This window comes from Corvus hawaiiensis, chromosome 24, assembly GCF_020740725.1.
Source record: "Corvus hawaiiensis isolate bCorHaw1 chromosome 24, bCorHaw1.pri.cur, whole genome shotgun sequence".
Taxonomy (NCBI): Eukaryota; Metazoa; Chordata; class Aves; order Passeriformes; family Corvidae; genus Corvus; species Corvus hawaiiensis.
In genome coordinates this window covers 538,253-554,911 of record NC_063236.1, presented here as the reverse complement: position 1 = coordinate 554,911, position 16,659 = coordinate 538,253, and the positions used below count along the sequence as shown (strand labels likewise).

Here is a 16,659-nt window from a genome sequence, read left to right as displayed (position 1 = left end):
GTCCTAGGCATGATGTGTATCGTGAAACCAGATGGGCCACCCCAGCTCTGTAAAACAGATGAGATTGGTGAAATCTGTGTGAGCTCCAGAGCAGGAGGAATGATATACTATGGGCTGGCAGGGGTGACAAAGAATACTTTCGAGGTATGTCTAGCAGGATGCATCTTTCTTGCCCCATTTCCTGTATAAAACTGGTGGTCCTGTATAACCTCTTGGGTCTGTAACTGAAGTGTTAATGTTGTTTTTTAAAAATATGCACTGGAAAACCCCTTGCAGTTAGAGACACTCAGAATTCCCTCCACAAACATCTCCCACCCAGCTGTACCGAGGGTTCCCTCCCCTTCTCCTCTTCCCTCCTCTCGCATTAAGTGCAATTCTTGGGGTGGGGAAGGTTTTGCCATCCTCAGGCCACTTTGCCTCCCGTGTCCTCCCTTGTGTTGCAGGTGATCCCTGTGAACTCCTCTGGCTCTCCAGTGGGGGAAGTGCCCTTCGTGCGTTCCGGCTTGCTGGGATTTGTTGGACCTGTACGTGAGGCAGTTCAGAGCTCCGGCCTTCAGTGTTTCAGAGAAAAGCTTTTGGGGTGAGAGGATGTGCGAGAAGAGCTCGCTGTGAGTTCCTCACGGATGCCTCCTTGTCTTGCAGGGCAGTTTGGTGTTTGTGGTTGGGAAAATGGACGGATTGCTGACAGTGAGCGGGCGAAGGCACAACGCCGACGACATTGTGGCCACTGGACTGGCTGTGGAGTCAATAAAAACAGTTTACAGAGGAAGGTCAGCACAAGAAACCTTGCCCCTCCCCATAAGCTGCTGCATGTAATAAAGTGAAACAGAAGCTTTAGTACTTTCTTGGCTTTCTCTTTGGGTAGCTCAGTTAAAGTAAATATATTTTTGATTTAGGTGGTAATTGCCCTCATCCTGCCCAACACAGATCTTTTTCCCACTATCCAGCCTAGCTTTTCATCAAGTCGGTGCTTTAGGGAAAGCAATCAAGTAACAAGATACGTCAGCCACATGGAGAAATTAATTCTCTGCCTCTGCAGAGTTTTAGTCGTTAGCTGCTGGCTGGGGCAGCAAGGAAGAGTTTCATTAATGTCCAAAGATACTTGGTTTTTATTTAGCAGTTCTGGGTATAATTTTCTAGATCTTCAGGCAGGGCTGGAGCTCATGTCTGTGAGACTTAGCGAGAGATTTTAAACCATCATGTAGATGCCTTTAAATCTCCTTTCATTTGTGCTTTGCCAGAAGTTGGAACAGGAATGTGACAGCAGGTTGGGAGAACGGGGGACTGTGCCATGTGGAAATTTCATCAGAAAGTGGAATTAACCCCTTAAATACTTCCCAGTCTTTCCTTTTGACTCAATGTTAATTGTCTGATGCTTTTTCTCTTGTTTTTGCCCCATGGTTAGTTTAACAACTTCTGTCTTTAATCTCTCCTTGGCTTCCTGTTTCCAAGGAGTGAAACTGGAGTGTGGCCCTGTCCTTTTCCTTAGGATTGCTGTGTTCTCCGTGTCTGTATTCTATGACGAGAGGATCGTGGTGGTGGCAGAGCAGAGGCCGGATGCCTCCGAGGAGGACAGTTTCCAGTGGATGAGTCGGGTGCTGCAGGTACAGCCAGGGGAAACTGTGCTGGTTTTGGGGTGTGGGAAGAGCAGAGGACACAGGCGTGGCCCTGATGGAGAGAGCCCGGGCATGGAGAGAGCCCAGGGATGGAGAGAGCCCGGGGATGGAGGGAGCCCGGGGATGGAGGGAGCCCAGGGATGGAGAGAGCCCGGGGATGGAGAGAGCCCGGGGATGGAGAGAGCCCGGGGATGGAGGGAGCCCGGGGATGGAGAGAGCCCAGGCATGGAGAGAGCCCAGGCATGGAGAGAGCCCAGGCATGGAGAGAGCCCAGGCATGGAGAGAGCCCAGGCATAGAGGGAGCCCAGGGATGGAGAGAGCCCAGGCATGGAGAGAGCCCAGGCATAGAGGGAGCCCAGGGATGGAGAGAGCCCAGGCATGGAGAGAGCCCAGGCATAGAGGGAGCCCAGGGATGGAGAGAGCCCGGGGATGGAGAGAGCCCAGGGATGGAGGGAGCCCAGGCATAGAGGGAGCCCAGGGATGGAGAGAGCCCGGGGATGGAGAGAGCCCGGGGATGGAGAGAGCCCAGGGATGGAGAGAGCCCGGGGATGGAGAGAGCCCGGGCATGGAGGGAGCCCGGGGATGGAGGGAGCCCGGGGATGGAGGGAGCCCGGGGATGGAGAGAGCCCGGGGATGGAGGGAGCCCGGGCATGGAGAGAGCCCAGGCATGGAGAGAGCCCAGGGATGGAGGGAGCCCAGGGATGGAGAGAGCCCAGGCATGGAGAGAGCCCAGGCATGGAGAGAGCCCAGGGATGGAGGGAGCCCGGGGATGGAGAGAGCCCGGGGATGGAGAGAGCCCGGGCATGGAGAGAGCCCGGGCATGGAGAGAGCCCAGGCATGGAGAGAGCCCAGGGATGGAGAGAGCCCAGGCATGGAGGGAGCCCAGGGATGGAGGGAGCCCAGGGATGGAGAGAGCCCGGGGATGGAGGGAGCCCGGGGATGGAGAGAGCCCGGGGATGGAGAGAGCCCAGGGATGGAGAGAGCCCAGGCATGGAGAGAGCTCAGGAATGGAGAGAGCCCAGGCATGGAGAGAGCTCAGGAATGGAGAGAGCCCAGGCATGGAGAGAGCTCAGGAATGGAGAGAGCCCAGGCATGGAGAGAGCTCAGGAATGGAGAGAGCCCAGGCATGGAGGTATCACAAGCTTTGTATCCCTCTTGGCACAGGGTGTTTGTGCAGGGTCACAAGCTGGGTGCATCTGCTGTGTCCAAGCTGTTCTGTTGTGTCCTGAGGGAACTGGAGTGACAGGACAAGGGGAGCGGCTTCAAACTGAAAGAGGAGAAATTTAAGTTAATTTTTGGGAAGACATTCCTCAACCAGTCTGGAATTCCATGAGAGCGGAGGGGCTCTGGCAGTCACCTCTGAGAACTGCAGAGTGGATGTGTGCTCAGGCTTTGGAGTTCTGCTTTTAGTCTGGATCATGTGGAGCTCGGAGTTCGGCTTTAAAGCCGCCCTTTTCTTTGGAGATGCATTTTCAGCAGGGACCCAGAGGGCAGGGAAAGGCCAGAACAGCTGAATGAGTGTGGTCCTAAAAGAATGAGTAGCAAGTACTTCCTTTGAGAGCTGCCTGCACTGCATGTGTGTCATTCCAGGAATGACATCCAGGGAGTGAAGTGTGCAGCCAGGGTGGAAAATCAGGGAAGTACCTGGTGCTCTGAATAATGGATCAGATGCCTGAACGCTGAGGCAGGCGGGAGGGAACAGAGTGTGATGGTTCAGAGGAGACAGATGGATACAATCCCGAGATCAGAATCGTGTGATTCATCAGGCAACTGTGGATATTTTGGGATTTTGGTCATGAAAGATTTAAAAATGGATTGGGTGTCTGTGAAATGGGCTCTAAAGGCAGGGATATACCCAGGCTCACTGCAGGACTCGCTGGTGGTGCAGAGGTGAAATGGGATGTCAGTGATTGACTCACTCCTCCGGCACCTTAAAAGTCCAGGGCTTTGCCTTGCAGTATGTCAGTGCATCAGCAACAGCAGACTGTGCCAGCAGTGCCAGGAGCTCCAGTGACCATCTCTCCTTTCTCTAGGCAATTGACAGCATTCACCAAGTGGGTGTTTACTGCCTTGCTCTCGTGCCAGCCAACACATTGCCAAAAACTCCGCTGGGAGGGATCCACATCTCCCAAACCAAACAGCACTTTCTGGAGGGCTCTCTGCACCCCTGCAACATCCTCATGTGCCCACACACTTGTGTGACAAACTTGCCAAAGCCCAGGCAGAAACAGCCAGGTAACCTGAACCCCTTTTGTTTGGTGTTGTTAAACTGGGGCTCAGTGCCTCGGCCCCAGGAACCCCGGCTCATGTCCTGCTCCCTGTCCCACCTGCTGGGGACCAGAGCCTGTCTTGTGCCCCGTGCCTGGGGCGTGTCCCAGGCCTCTCTTTGCATGTGTTAGTCAGGAATTTTGATTCCCACCCTTGAACTCACTGGGATTCTCCCTCCTGATGAATAGAGACCAGCAATGCCTGCTGAACTCCATCAGTGAGGCTTCATTCCCTCTCCTCTTGCATCCGTGCCCAGGAGCAGTGGGATCCTGCAGAGACTCTCGGTACCTTTGCTCTGCTCCTTCCCAAAGTGCTGATGTCTCTCCACAGGTGTGGGCCCTGCCTCTGTGATGGTGGGGAACCTGGTTGCTGGGAAGCGAATCGCTCAAGCCTCTGGGAGAGATCTGGGTCAAATAGAAGACAATGATTTAGTTAAAAAGGTAAACCAGTGTTTGTGACAACTGCAGAATGGGAAGGAGTTTCCCCTCCAGCTGGGTGCAGAGCAGCGGTGGGAAGCACTGAAGGAGAAGCTGGTGTTGAATTCCTGCCTGTCTCTTCCAGCACCAGTTCCTGACTGAAGTGTTGCAGTGGAGAGCTCAAGCGACTCCTGACCACCCACTCTTCCTTTTGTTGAACGCCAAGGTACAGTCAGTGCTGAGTTGTTGGGTTTTAAGGTCCACATGTTATCCAGCTGGAGAGCCTTTAAAATCTTTTGCCCTCTGCAGTGCCTCTCTTTAGTCTCTGTATCAGATTTTGCCCATAGATTTGTAACTTAAAGCTTGACCCTTTGACCCTGTAGGTCCCTTCAGCAAATGACTCTCACGGTTCGACGCTTCATTTTAAAACTGAGCGTGTTTGTAGGTCCCACTGGTTCCTGTATCAGTTAATGCTGTATCCCTGTTGAGTATATTCTGGCAAGGTTCTGGTGCAAGAAGACCTGAACTGACTCCCTGGAAGGTAGAACTTTCTAGAGCAGATCTAACTCCATCTCTATCCTTTGATACTGTAGTGGATGACTGGCTCACTGAGCGCCAGCAGCCTTTAGGTAGAGATAACAGCTCATAGCTGTAGCCTCCTGCTAGCCAGCAAGCTTGGGTTTATTTCACAGCAGCCAGTTTGTGTTGTGCCAGCCCCTGTTCAGAGCATTTTTGTCTCCTTTCAAGGGAACCACTGTGTGCACGGCCACCTGCCTTCAGCTGCACAAAAAGGCTGAAAGAATCGCATCAGTGCTGTGTGACAAAGGCCATCTCAATGCAGGAGACAATGTGGTGCTTCTTTATCCTCCTGGTGAGTCCCACTGGGGAAATACGGCCTGGGCTTTCTTTGGAACCTCACTGGGATCTGGAAATATGGGAAAGACACTCAGTGCTAGTGAGAAGCGCTCACTGGTGTGTCCTGACTGACTTTTGAGTCATTTGACACTTAGCATGTTCTTTTCCTCTATGATGGAGCTGCTTTCCTGTGTGGTTCCTTTGCTTTCCCCATCCCCTATCCCGAGATTTCCCAGCTTCCTCGTGCTGCCCTTGGTGCTGAGCTGCTGACGTTGCCCACCTGTGCTGTGGAAGTGTCTCCCTTATCCCAGGGGAGCGATGCCTGGAGGAGCAGCACTGCCCTGCTGTGTCCCTCCGATGTCCCCCAGTGCAGCTGTCGTGTCCTTGCAGGCATCGAGCTCATCACGGCCTTCTACGGCTGCCTGTACTCGGGCTGTGTCCCCGTCACCGTGCGCCCGCCCCACGCCCAGAGCCTGGTGGCAACGCTGCCCACAGTGAGGATGATCGTGGAGGTGAGTGGCAGGGGTGCAGCCTCAGGCTCCAGGGGTGTCACAGGGAGCGTGGGCGGAGCGGGGCTGGATTGGTCACGGGCTCCAGAGGTGACACAGAAGTCACACTGACCCGCTGCAGGGGTGACACAGCTGACCAGCCTCGTGCTGTCTGTGTGAGAGGGATCGAGGCACATCTTGGGGCTGAGGGGCAGTGTTCTCATTCATCAAATGCCAGAGAGAACCACCTCCTCACAGACAGAGTGCAGTGCTTTCTGAGAACACCAACATGATGTTGCCACCCAGAATTTCACCTTGATGCTCCTTATTGCTGGGGAAGTCCAAATCCTGCAGTTAAGCCACTTCCCAAGCCCAGTAACCAAGAGAGACCGTGGGGAAGAAGGCTGGATCTTGCTATGTTATCTGGATCTTGCTGTGTCACCTTCTCCCCTGCTCTGGAGGTTCTGACAGGGTCTGTGCAGGCTGGGCTGCACTGGGGGTTTAGTGAAGGGGAAGCAGAGCAAAGTGTGCAAAAGCCAGAGGAAGGATTGCTGAAGGTTTGCTGAAGGAAATTGGCTGCAGATGATAGAATGGTCTCTGAACATCAGCTCTTGCAGTGGCAGTGCTGCTGGGACATGCTCTTGTCTCTTGTTTCTGTGAGTGTTGCTCTTTCCAGGTCAGCAAAGCTGCCTGTATCCTCACAACCCAGACCTTGATGAGGCTGCTCAAGTCCAGAGAGGCAGCTGGTGCTGTGGATGTGAAAACCTGGCCAACCATCATCGACACAGGTGAGCTCCCTGGGCCAAGAGGCTCCTTGAAGTTCTGTGGAGGGGTGACCAGTGACTTCCAAAGGGACTGTCCCCATTTCATTGGGTAGCTCTTGAAAATTTGTTTGAATATTAGCAAAAGGTATCCAAGATGTGCCCTTGTTCCCTGAGAACTCTCCTGTATTGAGCTGTGCATGGGAAATGATTGCAGTGACAACAGTGATTGCTGGAGACAACTTTAATCTGCTTAAGACAAGGGCGAGTTGGTCTTTTCTCCCTTTTCCTGAGAATAAATAATTTTCTTTGTGGGAGCTTTGGCAAGAGTCTTGCCACACACTAGTCTGTCTCTTCAGGAAAGAGAATTAATAGAAAGCTTTATCCTCCGTCTCTGGCGTTTTAAAAGTTGTGTTCTCTTCTCAAATAACCAGCTGAGGAACCAAAATCAACCCCTTTGTTCCTCTCTTGCACAGATGACTTGCCCAGGAAACGGCCAGCCCAGATCTATAAGCCACCCACACCCGAAATGTTGGCATATCTAGATTTTAGTGTTTCCACAACAGGCATGCTCACCGGAGTAAAGGTACAGTAACGGGTTAGGAGATGGGCATTCGTGTCTTGTCTTTGCCTCACCCTCTGAGCCGCCTCCCCTTGACCTCCACCTCCAACCTGTAGCTTAAACAAAGACCCTGATTTTCTCCTGCCAAAGCTGTGGGCTTCCGTTCACTGAGTTAGTTCTGCCGTGGAGGAAAACAGGTCTCCACAGTGGGATCAGGAATTCTGCTGCTGCCTCCCGCTGGAGAGCTGCCTTGGGAGAGCAGCAGAGCTCTGAGCTCCGCTGGCCTCCACCAAGAGCAGAGTGGGGATGCAGTCAGAAAAAAGAGGATAAGAAACTGAAAAGGAAAGCCTTAGGCTGTTGTTAATGCTCATGTGTGTTTGGAGTTGGAATCACAGGATAGCTGGGGTTGGGAGGGACCTCTGGAGATCCCTCAGTCCGAGGCAGGGTCACCTGGAGCAGGTGGGTTTGGAATGTCTCCAGAGAGGAAGACTCCACGACCACCCTGGGCAGCTGTTCCAGTGCTCTGCCACCTCTTTGGAAAGAAGTTCTTCCTCATGTTGAGGTGGAACTCAAACAGCTGCAGCTTCAAGTTTAACTGTTGGTGTCACTGTTGGTGTCAGGGCCCTGCAGTCTCTGCATCTGCTGTGAAAGCTCAGGAGCCAAACCATGAGTTTGCCCTCACAACGCCTCCCCATGAACTGCCTTTGCTCTCACCTGCCCGTGGCGGGGATTCCCTGGGGGGTGTCCTGGGCCTCCAGCAGTGTCCCCTGTGTTGCAGATGTCCCACGCTGCGGTCAGTGGCCTGTGCAGGGCCATCAAGCTCCAGTGTGAGCTCTACTCCTCCCGGCAGATTGCCATTTGTCTGGACCCCTACTGCGGGCTGGGATTTGTGCTCTGGTGCCTTTGCAGGTAGGACTCGCTGGGGGGAAAGGGGCAGATGAACTCTTGGCTGGTTATAAATGGGGAATGGGTCCTTCTGGGTGTAATTACAGACGTGTTGACATTACAAAATGACTTAATTTGCAGTGAGGGGGGAGCTTGTCTTGGAACTGACAACAGCATGTTCCCGTTTGCTGCAGATTAGCAAGATGTTATCCCATCTTGATTATGTGTGTTTGTGCTGCCAAATATTCCTGGCTTCAGAATGTTTCTCTTCCCTTTCTTCCTTGATTACATGTTGCAATAAGGGAGTTTTTGTTCTGCGTGGGGTTGAGCCAGTTCTCTTCCTTCACTGTCAGTGTGTGTTTGTGTGTGGATAAATTGTTATTCTTGTACAGTAAGTTGCATTTTTAAAATGCTGCTGCCCCAGTTTGCCTCAGCTGCAGTCCCACAACCTGCCTTTGGACTAGCAGGAACGTAATGTGCAAATACAGTAAATATTAATTTAAAGATAACTGCAAGCTTCGCTAAAATGTTTTCTCCCTTGATGTTCTTCACAGTGTGTATTCTGGACATCAGTCAATTTTAATTCCTCCTATGGAGCTGGAATCCAATCTTTTTCTCTGGTTATCTACTGTCAGCCAGTATAAAATAAGGGACACTTTCTGTTCCTATTCAGTCATGGAACTGTGCACAAAGGGACTTGGAAACCAAGTTGAAATGTTAAAGGTAAGAAATGTTTCCTGAGTGTTATGTTACATAAATTAAGGGAACTCTGGTAATAAAGCAAAGTGATAGGATTGTTAAACACAAATATTCCTGTCGCACAAGTCTCCAGGGGTGCTCCAAAAGCCAATCTCCAAAAACTGCAGCCCCAGGAGAGGAGAGGATTGGGAAGGAGCAGGAGCTCCGGCAGTGCAGGGAGCACCTGTCAGGGAGTGTCAGGGCAGCCCTGAGCAGGGAGGATCCCAGCACTGCTCTGCAGCAGATTCCTTATGTAACAGTCTGCAGTGGAGGCTCAGACCAGCACATGATGGAAAGCACATGTCAGGAGAGCTGCTCAATGGAGGTGTGTTCTCCTTGGAGATGAGAGAAGGGAAAAAAATAGCTCCATGACATGCCTGAGGTGGCTTTTTCCCTGGGGTTTCCTGGAACAGTGGCTCTGTGAGATGAAGGCTCAGCCTTGTTCTCTGGGTGGCACAGAGCTCTGCAGGTGCCTGGGCTGTGCCACCAGGTGAGCAGCACATGGGAACTCCTGCCTGCTGCTGGTCAGGCCATAGAAATAATAATGGCTTCAGGTCCCAGTGTTGTTGAAGAGGCAGTGCAATCCCAGTGGATGACTTTACTCTCCCTGGGTTTGGTTTCCATCTGTATAAGCAGTGATTCAGAGGTGTCACCTCGGCTGAGCAGCTCTGCTGAGAGCTGGGGCAGGGGAGGGTCAGTGCACGTCTTGTTTTGGAGCACTGTCGGTGCATGTCTTGCTCTGGCTGCGTTTCCAGGCTCTGGTCAGACACAATTTACAAAGAGAACCAGAAAAGGGAAGGTAACTTGGAACACAAGGGCTGGGTTTGTCCTGCATTTCCTGGGTAATTTCAAGGGCTAAGAAGCAAATGTCACTTCTTGAGAGGGCAGATGAACACCTCCAGCCCTTTGCCTCGTGTGTTGTGTGCAGGCCCGAGGCATTAACCTGTCCTGTGTGCGGACCTGCGTGGTGGTGGCAGAGGAGCGGCCGCGGGTTTCCCTCACTCATTCCTTCTCCAAACTCTTCAAGGACATCGGGCTGTCGTCCCGAGCCGTGAGCACCACCTTTGGCTCACGGGTCAACGTGGCCATCTGTTTACAGGTACGGCTTCCCAGGGCCCTTTGTTGTCACTGGCACCCGACTCCAGACTCCAGGCTTGGTTGTATTCCACACTTCCCATCTGCACAGGCTTCTGAAGCCCAACATCTGCCCTGTAGAAAGCAGCTGGCACAAGATTTAAGCAGCTTCTCTCATTTTCAGCTGCCAAATCATTTCACAGATGCTCAAAACAAGTGAAACATGAATTAGAGCTGTTTATTTCCACATAAACAGCGCCTGGTTGCTCCAGGCTGGTGGCTGAGAGGGCTTGGGGTGTCTCCCACCTCCCCAAGGCTCCTTCCCACAGAGGTGTTCCAGAAAGTCACCTGCTTACTGAAGGGCTTCCCTTAGTGCAGCTGCAAAGGTCGGGGAATATGAGTAGGAGCTCTGCTGCAAGAAACCCCTGGAAATGTTTCTGGGCTCAGGCAGAAGTTACCCTGACTGCTCTAAATACATCACTGGTTTTTAAATGTTAACTCCCCAGGGAACATCTGGGCCTGATCCCACCACGGTGTATGTAGACCTGAAATCCTTGAGACATGACAGGTACTGTAAGTTCACTTAAACCAATTTATTAACTACATAAAATCCTGTGGTGGTGCTGAGTTTTCACACCGCTCCGGAGACTTCTGCTCTTTTTTCCCTGACAACATTTTCTTCACCTTCAGAGTCCGTCTGGTGGAACGAGGAGCTCCACAGAGCCTGCTGCTTTCCGAGTCTGGGAAGGTAATTCCATGTCTCTCCACTTCCCCCAGCCCTTGTGCTGCAGCTGGGAAGGACAGTCCTGTGGCATGGGAGGGGGTGGCACTTGGTTACACGGTCCCTCTGCACAGTTTGATTTATAAGGAATCACCCGTTGATTTAGGAGGGTGTTTTGCTGGAACTATTGGGACAATTTGGTCCCATTTGCAGTAAATGAACCATATCAGAAGAGTGGGCTCTGGTGTCCTTGAGATCAGCCTGTGTTTGGGATTTACTGTAGCTCCTACTCCCTCATGGCTTAACAGAAAGAGGTTTCCCAGTAGTTTTTTAACTGAATTCTTCAAAATCAAGGTCTAACAATGCGTACAGGCCCAGAATATCTTACCTGTGTGGCCCTGGAGCCTTGCTGTACCCGTCCTGGCCTGTTTTATCCCTGTTTGTGGTGTCCATGGGTGAAATCCTGCCCTTAATGAACAGCCTGTGTGGTTTTTTTGTGCTGAAGATAACCCAACAGGGATTGCACATTCCTTCTTGTGCTCTTTAGATTCTGCCTGGAGTCAAAGTGGTCATTGTCAATCCAGAGACAAAAGGGCCTCTGGGAGATTCTCACCTTGGGGAGGTAAGTGCAGGTTTTGCTCCTTGGGGACCTTTTCCTGCTGCTCCTTGGGCTTTTCTGTGCTGGGGGGCAGTTTGGAGCTGTGATACAGGCCTTTTAAAAATGAATTATTGCTGGAGCTTTCAGAATTTGGGTGTTATTTCACTGTCAAGTTTAAAGAAAACCCACTTGAAGAGAAGCTTGTTCCACCCTAAGTCTTGCAAACTGGCTCCCAAATAGTATCATTTACATTTGGCTTTCCTTATCTTGATTACACACCAGTATATTGATCTGTATTGATGGATTATTATCCAATTCTGGATAAATTTGTGTTAAAAATCCACAGTTTATTTACTCAGTGAATCCTCAGTTGCAGTTACTGCAAGAGCAGATCTCAAGATGCATTTTTAAGCTTCTGCAGGATATTTGCAAGTTTGAGCTGAATGAAGACCGTTTTCTTGATCTGAAAAATCACAGATAAAACCAGAAGCTTCTCATTACAGTTCCTTTACCCACCCCACGTCACCACCGGGCAGATGCTCGGGGTGGGCAGTGTCGGGATCTGACCCTTTCGCCCTCCCTACACAGATTTGGGTGAACAGTCCCCACACAGCCAGTGGCTACTACACCATCTACGACAACGAGACCCTTCAGGCCGATCACTTCAACACCCGCCTGAGCTTCGGGGACGCGGCGCAGACGCTCTGGGCTCGCACGGGGTACCTGGGCTTCGTGCGGCGCACGGAGCTCACGGCGGCCAGCGGAGGTGGGGCTGGACACACCTGCAGGGCCCCGGGCAGCCTGGGCATTCCCGTGGGCATCTCACCTGCTTTAACCAAGGGCAGCACCTGGGTTGTGGCAGCCCCCAGTGTTGATCCAGGCTGGGGATGAGCAGAGGGAGCAGCCCTGGGGAGAAGGGGTTTAGGGGCTGGTGGGGGAGAGCTGGACGTGCCCCAGGAACCCCCCGAGCCTGGGCTGAGGCCCCTCTGTCCTGCTCAGGTGAGACCCCACCTGCAGAGCTGCCTCCAGGCTGGAGAAGAGAAGCTTTGGGGGATCTAATTGTGGCCATCCAGTGCCTGAAGGAGCTGCAGGAAAGATGGAGAGAGACCTTTTACACAGGCCTGGAGTGCCAGGACAAGGGGCAATGGCTTCAAACTGCCAGAGGGCAGGGATGGATGGGATATTGGGAGGGAATTCCTCCCTGGGAGGGTGGGCAGGCCCTGGCACAGGGTGCCCAGAGCAGCTGTGGCTGCCCCTGGATCCCTGGCAGTGCCCAAGGCCAGGCTGGACATTGGGGCTTGGAGCAGCCTGGGATGGTGGGAGGTGTCCCTGCCATGGCAGGGGTGGAATGGAATGGATGCTCTCTAAGGTCCCTTCCAATGCGAACCATTCTGGGATTCTTTCGCTTATACAAAAGACAATTTGTTTTATTGAAATTCCATTTATTACACCTCCTCTCCTCTCTCCCCAGAGCGCCACGATGCCCTGTACGTTGTGGGAGCACTGGATGAGACTTTGGAGCTGCGGGGGCTGCGGTACCACCCCATCGACATCGAGACCTCGGTGTCCCGAACCCACAGGAGCATTGCTGAATGGTAAAACAGTCCTGAGGAGCGGAGTCATCCTAGCCCAGCTGAAGTGTAGCAGTTTAGGCAAAGATGCAGGGTTTTATCTGAAAAAGAATAGGGAAATTCAGGGGGTTTTGTGTTGCCATCAGCCAGTCATGCATGCGATTTCCCATCTGCAGATGAGAACAGACTCGGTGTTTTCTCACAAGCCTTAGTTCAACACAGAAATGATGATTTCCTTCTTCGGGGTGCAAAGAGCCATTTCTGAGTTGGGTTCCTGTGTCACACAGGTAGTGCTGAGATAGGTCTGATTTTTGTCACATCAGGACCAAGTCATGTTGGAGTTAGGTTGGAAATGCAGCCCAGAGCAGGTGGGAACCTCCGTCTAAGGATAAAGAACTGGAAACTTTGGATCTTCGTGGCAATAATTGGGTTTTGTGTTGATTTTCCTTTGTCGTTTCAGTGCCGTGTTCACCTGGACCAACCTGCTGGTGGTGGTGGTGGAGCTGTGTGGCTGTGAGCAGGAGGCTCTGGATTTGGTTCCTCTGGTTACCAACGTGGTCCTGGAGGAACATTACTTGATTGTGGGTGTGGTGGTGGTAGTGGATCCTGGAGTTATTCCCATCAATTCCCGAGGCGAGAAACAACGGATGCACCTCCGGGACAGTTTCCTGGCGGATCAGCTGGACCCCATTTACGTGGCCTACAACATGTGACAGGCAGAACTGCAGCACCACGGAGTGATGAGGGTGGTTATGGAAGTGAAGCTGGTGAAAATTACTAATACTTGATCTAAAGTTTGAGGTTGCTGCCACATTTCCTCCCTCCCTCCCTCCTGTCCTGGGGGTTTCGGTCCCAGTGGGGCGAAGGAAATGTGGGAAGCAACAGCAAACGTTTGTAACCGTTTACTGAACCATGAGCTTTAGAGAACTGCAAAGTGGGAAAGTGTGTGAGCTACGAAATCCCCAAGGCCTTTACAGTAGTGTTACTTTTTCACCCGTTGTACATATTTGTATTTTTATCTAATCCTGGGTTAGGATTCTATAAGGGGAGGGTTTATTTAGTTAAGATAATAAACTATTAAGAAAAGGGTCATCAGAGTTCTGCAGTTCCCTACTCCATGATCTCCTTTGCATCTGGAGCTGTTCATACCACGGGATCACACAACTTATTGACAATTGTGCCATGACCAAATCAATAACTTACAGAATCAGAGTTGCTTATTCATATAGAGATTTCTGGAATTTAAAAATAATTTTGCCTATATTTTAAATATGTAAATATTATTATACATAAATCACTTAGATAGAAAATTAACTTGGCTAGTGAGGACAGCTGCAGGTTGATGTTTTTAAGGACAGGTGACTTTTGTGGTCCTCAGCATCCTGGCATTGGCTTAGACACAATGTGAGATGCTCCCACCTTCCCCAGGCTTCTGATTTCATTTGTATCTTCATTTTGGCCAGAAGTGTGTAGAACCCTTTGGTTTTAAGGCACATCTTTCTCCAAGAGGCTGAATCCAGCATGGAATTGGGTAGAAATGGCAGTGCAAGTCCCAAAAGGAACTGAGGGACAGCCTCTGCCTCATCCTGTGGCACCAGGTGTGGAAAGGAAAGACATTCCTCAGGCTGACACACAGGTGAATTCCCTGCTTGTGCCATTCAGCCAGGACTCCTTCAGCTCGCTGTAGACAGAGCAAGAACTGCTGTAAATAGGCTTCAGTGGGAGCAAACAGCCCAGCTTTCCTCAAAGCATTCCCTGAAAGAACAGGAGAATTCCAGGTTCAAGCCGGACGCAATTTTTCTTCTACAGGAGGAGACTAATTCTGGCAAACACCTTGTTAAATAACGGTGTGAGCATTGCTATCCCAGCCTTCCACATCCTGTGTCGGCTCCAACCTTAGGGAATGGGAAGAAAGAGAAGCCTTAAAGCAGCAGGTACAAGCTCTTCCTGCTGGGAAGCAGTTCCATACGGGCTGGGGGAGAGCTGGTGGTTGAGCTTTGACTCAAAATTACTTTTTTTTTTTTTTTTTTTTTTAAATTCTTCATCCTCTAACAACAATTATACTTCTTTGGGTGCTAATATATGATTTTGGAAGCCTTGGGAGCTGCTACCAGATCCTGCAACAGGGGTTTTTTTTGAGTCAGATGTGGTATACAGTGTAAATAAACTTTTCAGATGTTCCAGATTACCTCACGCAAAGTTTTTAGGCAGTTTTTAAAAGGTTTATGGTTTGGACTTGGAAGATCCTGTGGCAGTTAACTGGAGCAGAATCCAGTGGATCCACGAGCAAACCCCACAAAACAGGAGCTTTAAAGCTCAGATAAGAAGTTTCAAATGATATTTTTGAGAAATATTTGGTGGGGGAATAGGAACTGGAAGTTTTGTAGCAGGTCTGGACTTAACGTGTTTGCAAACACTTCGGGTTTCGGGGGCACATTTTGGAACCTTTTCTGTGTTTTCCACAGTATCAGCCAACGCTGCAGAATATGCACAAAATCTTCAATATATTTAGTTTTAACAAATTGAACACAAAGTGGGGACAGTGGCAGGTGAAACTGTGACTAAAACAGTTGGTCCTGCAGCTTATTTTGGGTGTAAAGTGCACAAGGGTTGTTCTCCCTTTTCAGCCAGAAAATTCCTGTTATTCCATGTTCTTTGTCACCGTTTTTGTGTTTCCTGCACAGCCCAGGCCTGGCCAAGCAGCTTCCCTCCAGTGTGACCTTTCCAGGGAAAACTGTGGTGGTCTTGAACCTTTTTCTTTACTCAAAGCTTTAGATAATTGTTTCAGCAAACATTTTTTGTCCGCTGAAGTGGATTTTAAGTCCAATTCCTGGATTCTTTTATTTTTATTCATGATTTTTCACAAATAAAACAATGTGTGTATGAATTCCATCAAACGTGGCAGATGGAATTCCTGAAATGGCATTTTTGAATGGGACTGGATTGATTTTTTTTTTTTTTTTTTCCTTATTTTTTGTTTGGATAGGTACTGATAGCTTCCTATGGTTTGAGGTTTTATCTTGCAAGTTTCCTGTGTGCTCCAGATCTTCCAGCACATTCCATTTCTCTGTGCTGGAGAACTGCAGGATACAGCCGTGCCCATGGAATGAGAGAACGTTCCAGGGACAAGGAGAAGCTGGTTTGCCTTCCCTGAATGCTTTGTCCATGTTTTGGCACAGTGCTGGAGAGGAGGAAGGAGGGAGCTGCGACCCTGGAATCCCCAAATTCCACCTCCAGCTCTGCTCAGGACTTGCCGTGAGCCTTCCACAGGTCATTCCACTCCTTCCATTCCTTCCTCTGTAGCTGGGGATGATCTTTCCATATTTTTTTGGGAACAAAGCAAGATCCTTCACTCCAGACACTGGCAAGTGGGCAGGGCTGGGTGCTTTTCCCAAAGAAACAGCCTCTTCCCTGGTTTGACTCTGCAGCTGCTGGGGTTGCACAGGGCACATTATTCCCTTCTCTCACCCCTCAGGTTCCAACTTAACTGCAGTGAAACTGAAAAACTGGGAGTTCTTCCCACTGGACTAAAGTATTTTTTGTGTCTCACTGTTTCTGAATCTTCCCTGAGCAAACGCTGTGGGAACAGGACAGTTTTGTCCAGTTTTGTTAGAATTTGCACTTCATTTCTGGTTTAAATCAATTCAGCTGTGTCCTACTAACTGTCCTAAAATAAGGTTATAAAAACCAGATCAATTTTAGCCCTAGATGCATTTTTTTTCCTTTTATTTCTGTCAACCTCTTTCCCATTGTCCAATCCAGACTCTGGCATTCTGTAATTATGTATAAAGGTTTTATTTATTTAAAATTAGCTTAGTTACATTTTTAAATTTAACACCTGGCTGGACAGTGTCCCATTAACGCATTGATTGTGTTTCCTTTGTCTTGTGTTAATAAATATTGATGCCTGGCTGCTTGTTTAGTCCTTCCAGCGCTGTTTCCATGAAGGAATTTTATTTTTAAGGAAGGAAATGCGGGTTAAAATTGATCCTGGGCAAGGGGCGAACTTATAAGTATCTTATGTTTTGTCAGTTGTATCGAGAAGTGTTGGAGCTCTGAGGGTGTGAAGGAGCTAGGCTGGGCAGTGTCCTGTACCTGTAGCTTTG

At 50.3% G+C, this 16,659-nt stretch overlaps 1 protein-coding gene across 5 annotated transcripts in view; it reads left to right on the top strand.

Annotated features, from left to right (window-relative positions):
* The window catches only part of DIP2B (disco interacting protein 2 homolog B), a 62,580-nt gene extending 46,116 nt beyond the window's left edge, over positions 1-16,464 (top strand). For 4 of the 5 annotated variants that reach the window (XM_048327753.1, XM_048327750.1, XM_048327749.1 and 1 more), the window contains 21 exons: positions 8-144; positions 444-524; positions 643-770; positions 1,490-1,604; positions 3,650-3,851; positions 4,215-4,324; positions 4,446-4,526; positions 4,746-4,841; positions 5,048-5,171; positions 5,546-5,667; positions 6,320-6,431; positions 6,881-6,990; positions 7,745-7,875; positions 8,406-8,574; positions 9,518-9,688; positions 10,170-10,231; positions 10,354-10,411; positions 10,932-11,006; positions 11,571-11,748; positions 12,454-12,577; positions 13,014-16,464. In XM_048327753.1, the coding sequence (XP_048183710.1) occupies positions 8-144; positions 444-524; positions 643-770; positions 1,490-1,604; positions 3,650-3,851; positions 4,215-4,324; positions 4,446-4,526; positions 4,746-4,841; positions 5,048-5,171; positions 5,546-5,667; positions 6,320-6,431; positions 6,881-6,990; positions 7,745-7,875; positions 8,406-8,574; positions 9,518-9,688; positions 10,170-10,231; positions 10,354-10,411; positions 10,932-11,006; positions 11,571-11,748; positions 12,454-12,577; positions 13,014-13,266 (2,639 nt within the window). In that variant the 3' untranslated portion in view covers positions 13,267-16,464. The remainder of the gene's footprint in view (positions 1-7; positions 145-443; positions 525-642; positions 771-1,489; positions 1,605-3,649; positions 3,852-4,214; positions 4,325-4,445; positions 4,527-4,745; positions 4,842-5,047; positions 5,172-5,545; positions 5,668-6,319; positions 6,432-6,880; positions 6,991-7,744; positions 7,876-8,405; positions 8,575-9,517; positions 9,689-10,169; positions 10,232-10,353; positions 10,412-10,931; positions 11,007-11,570; positions 11,749-12,453; positions 12,578-13,013) is intronic. The other variant, XM_048327752.1, reaches the window with a different exon arrangement.
* Positions 16,465-16,659: the final 195 nt, after the last annotated feature.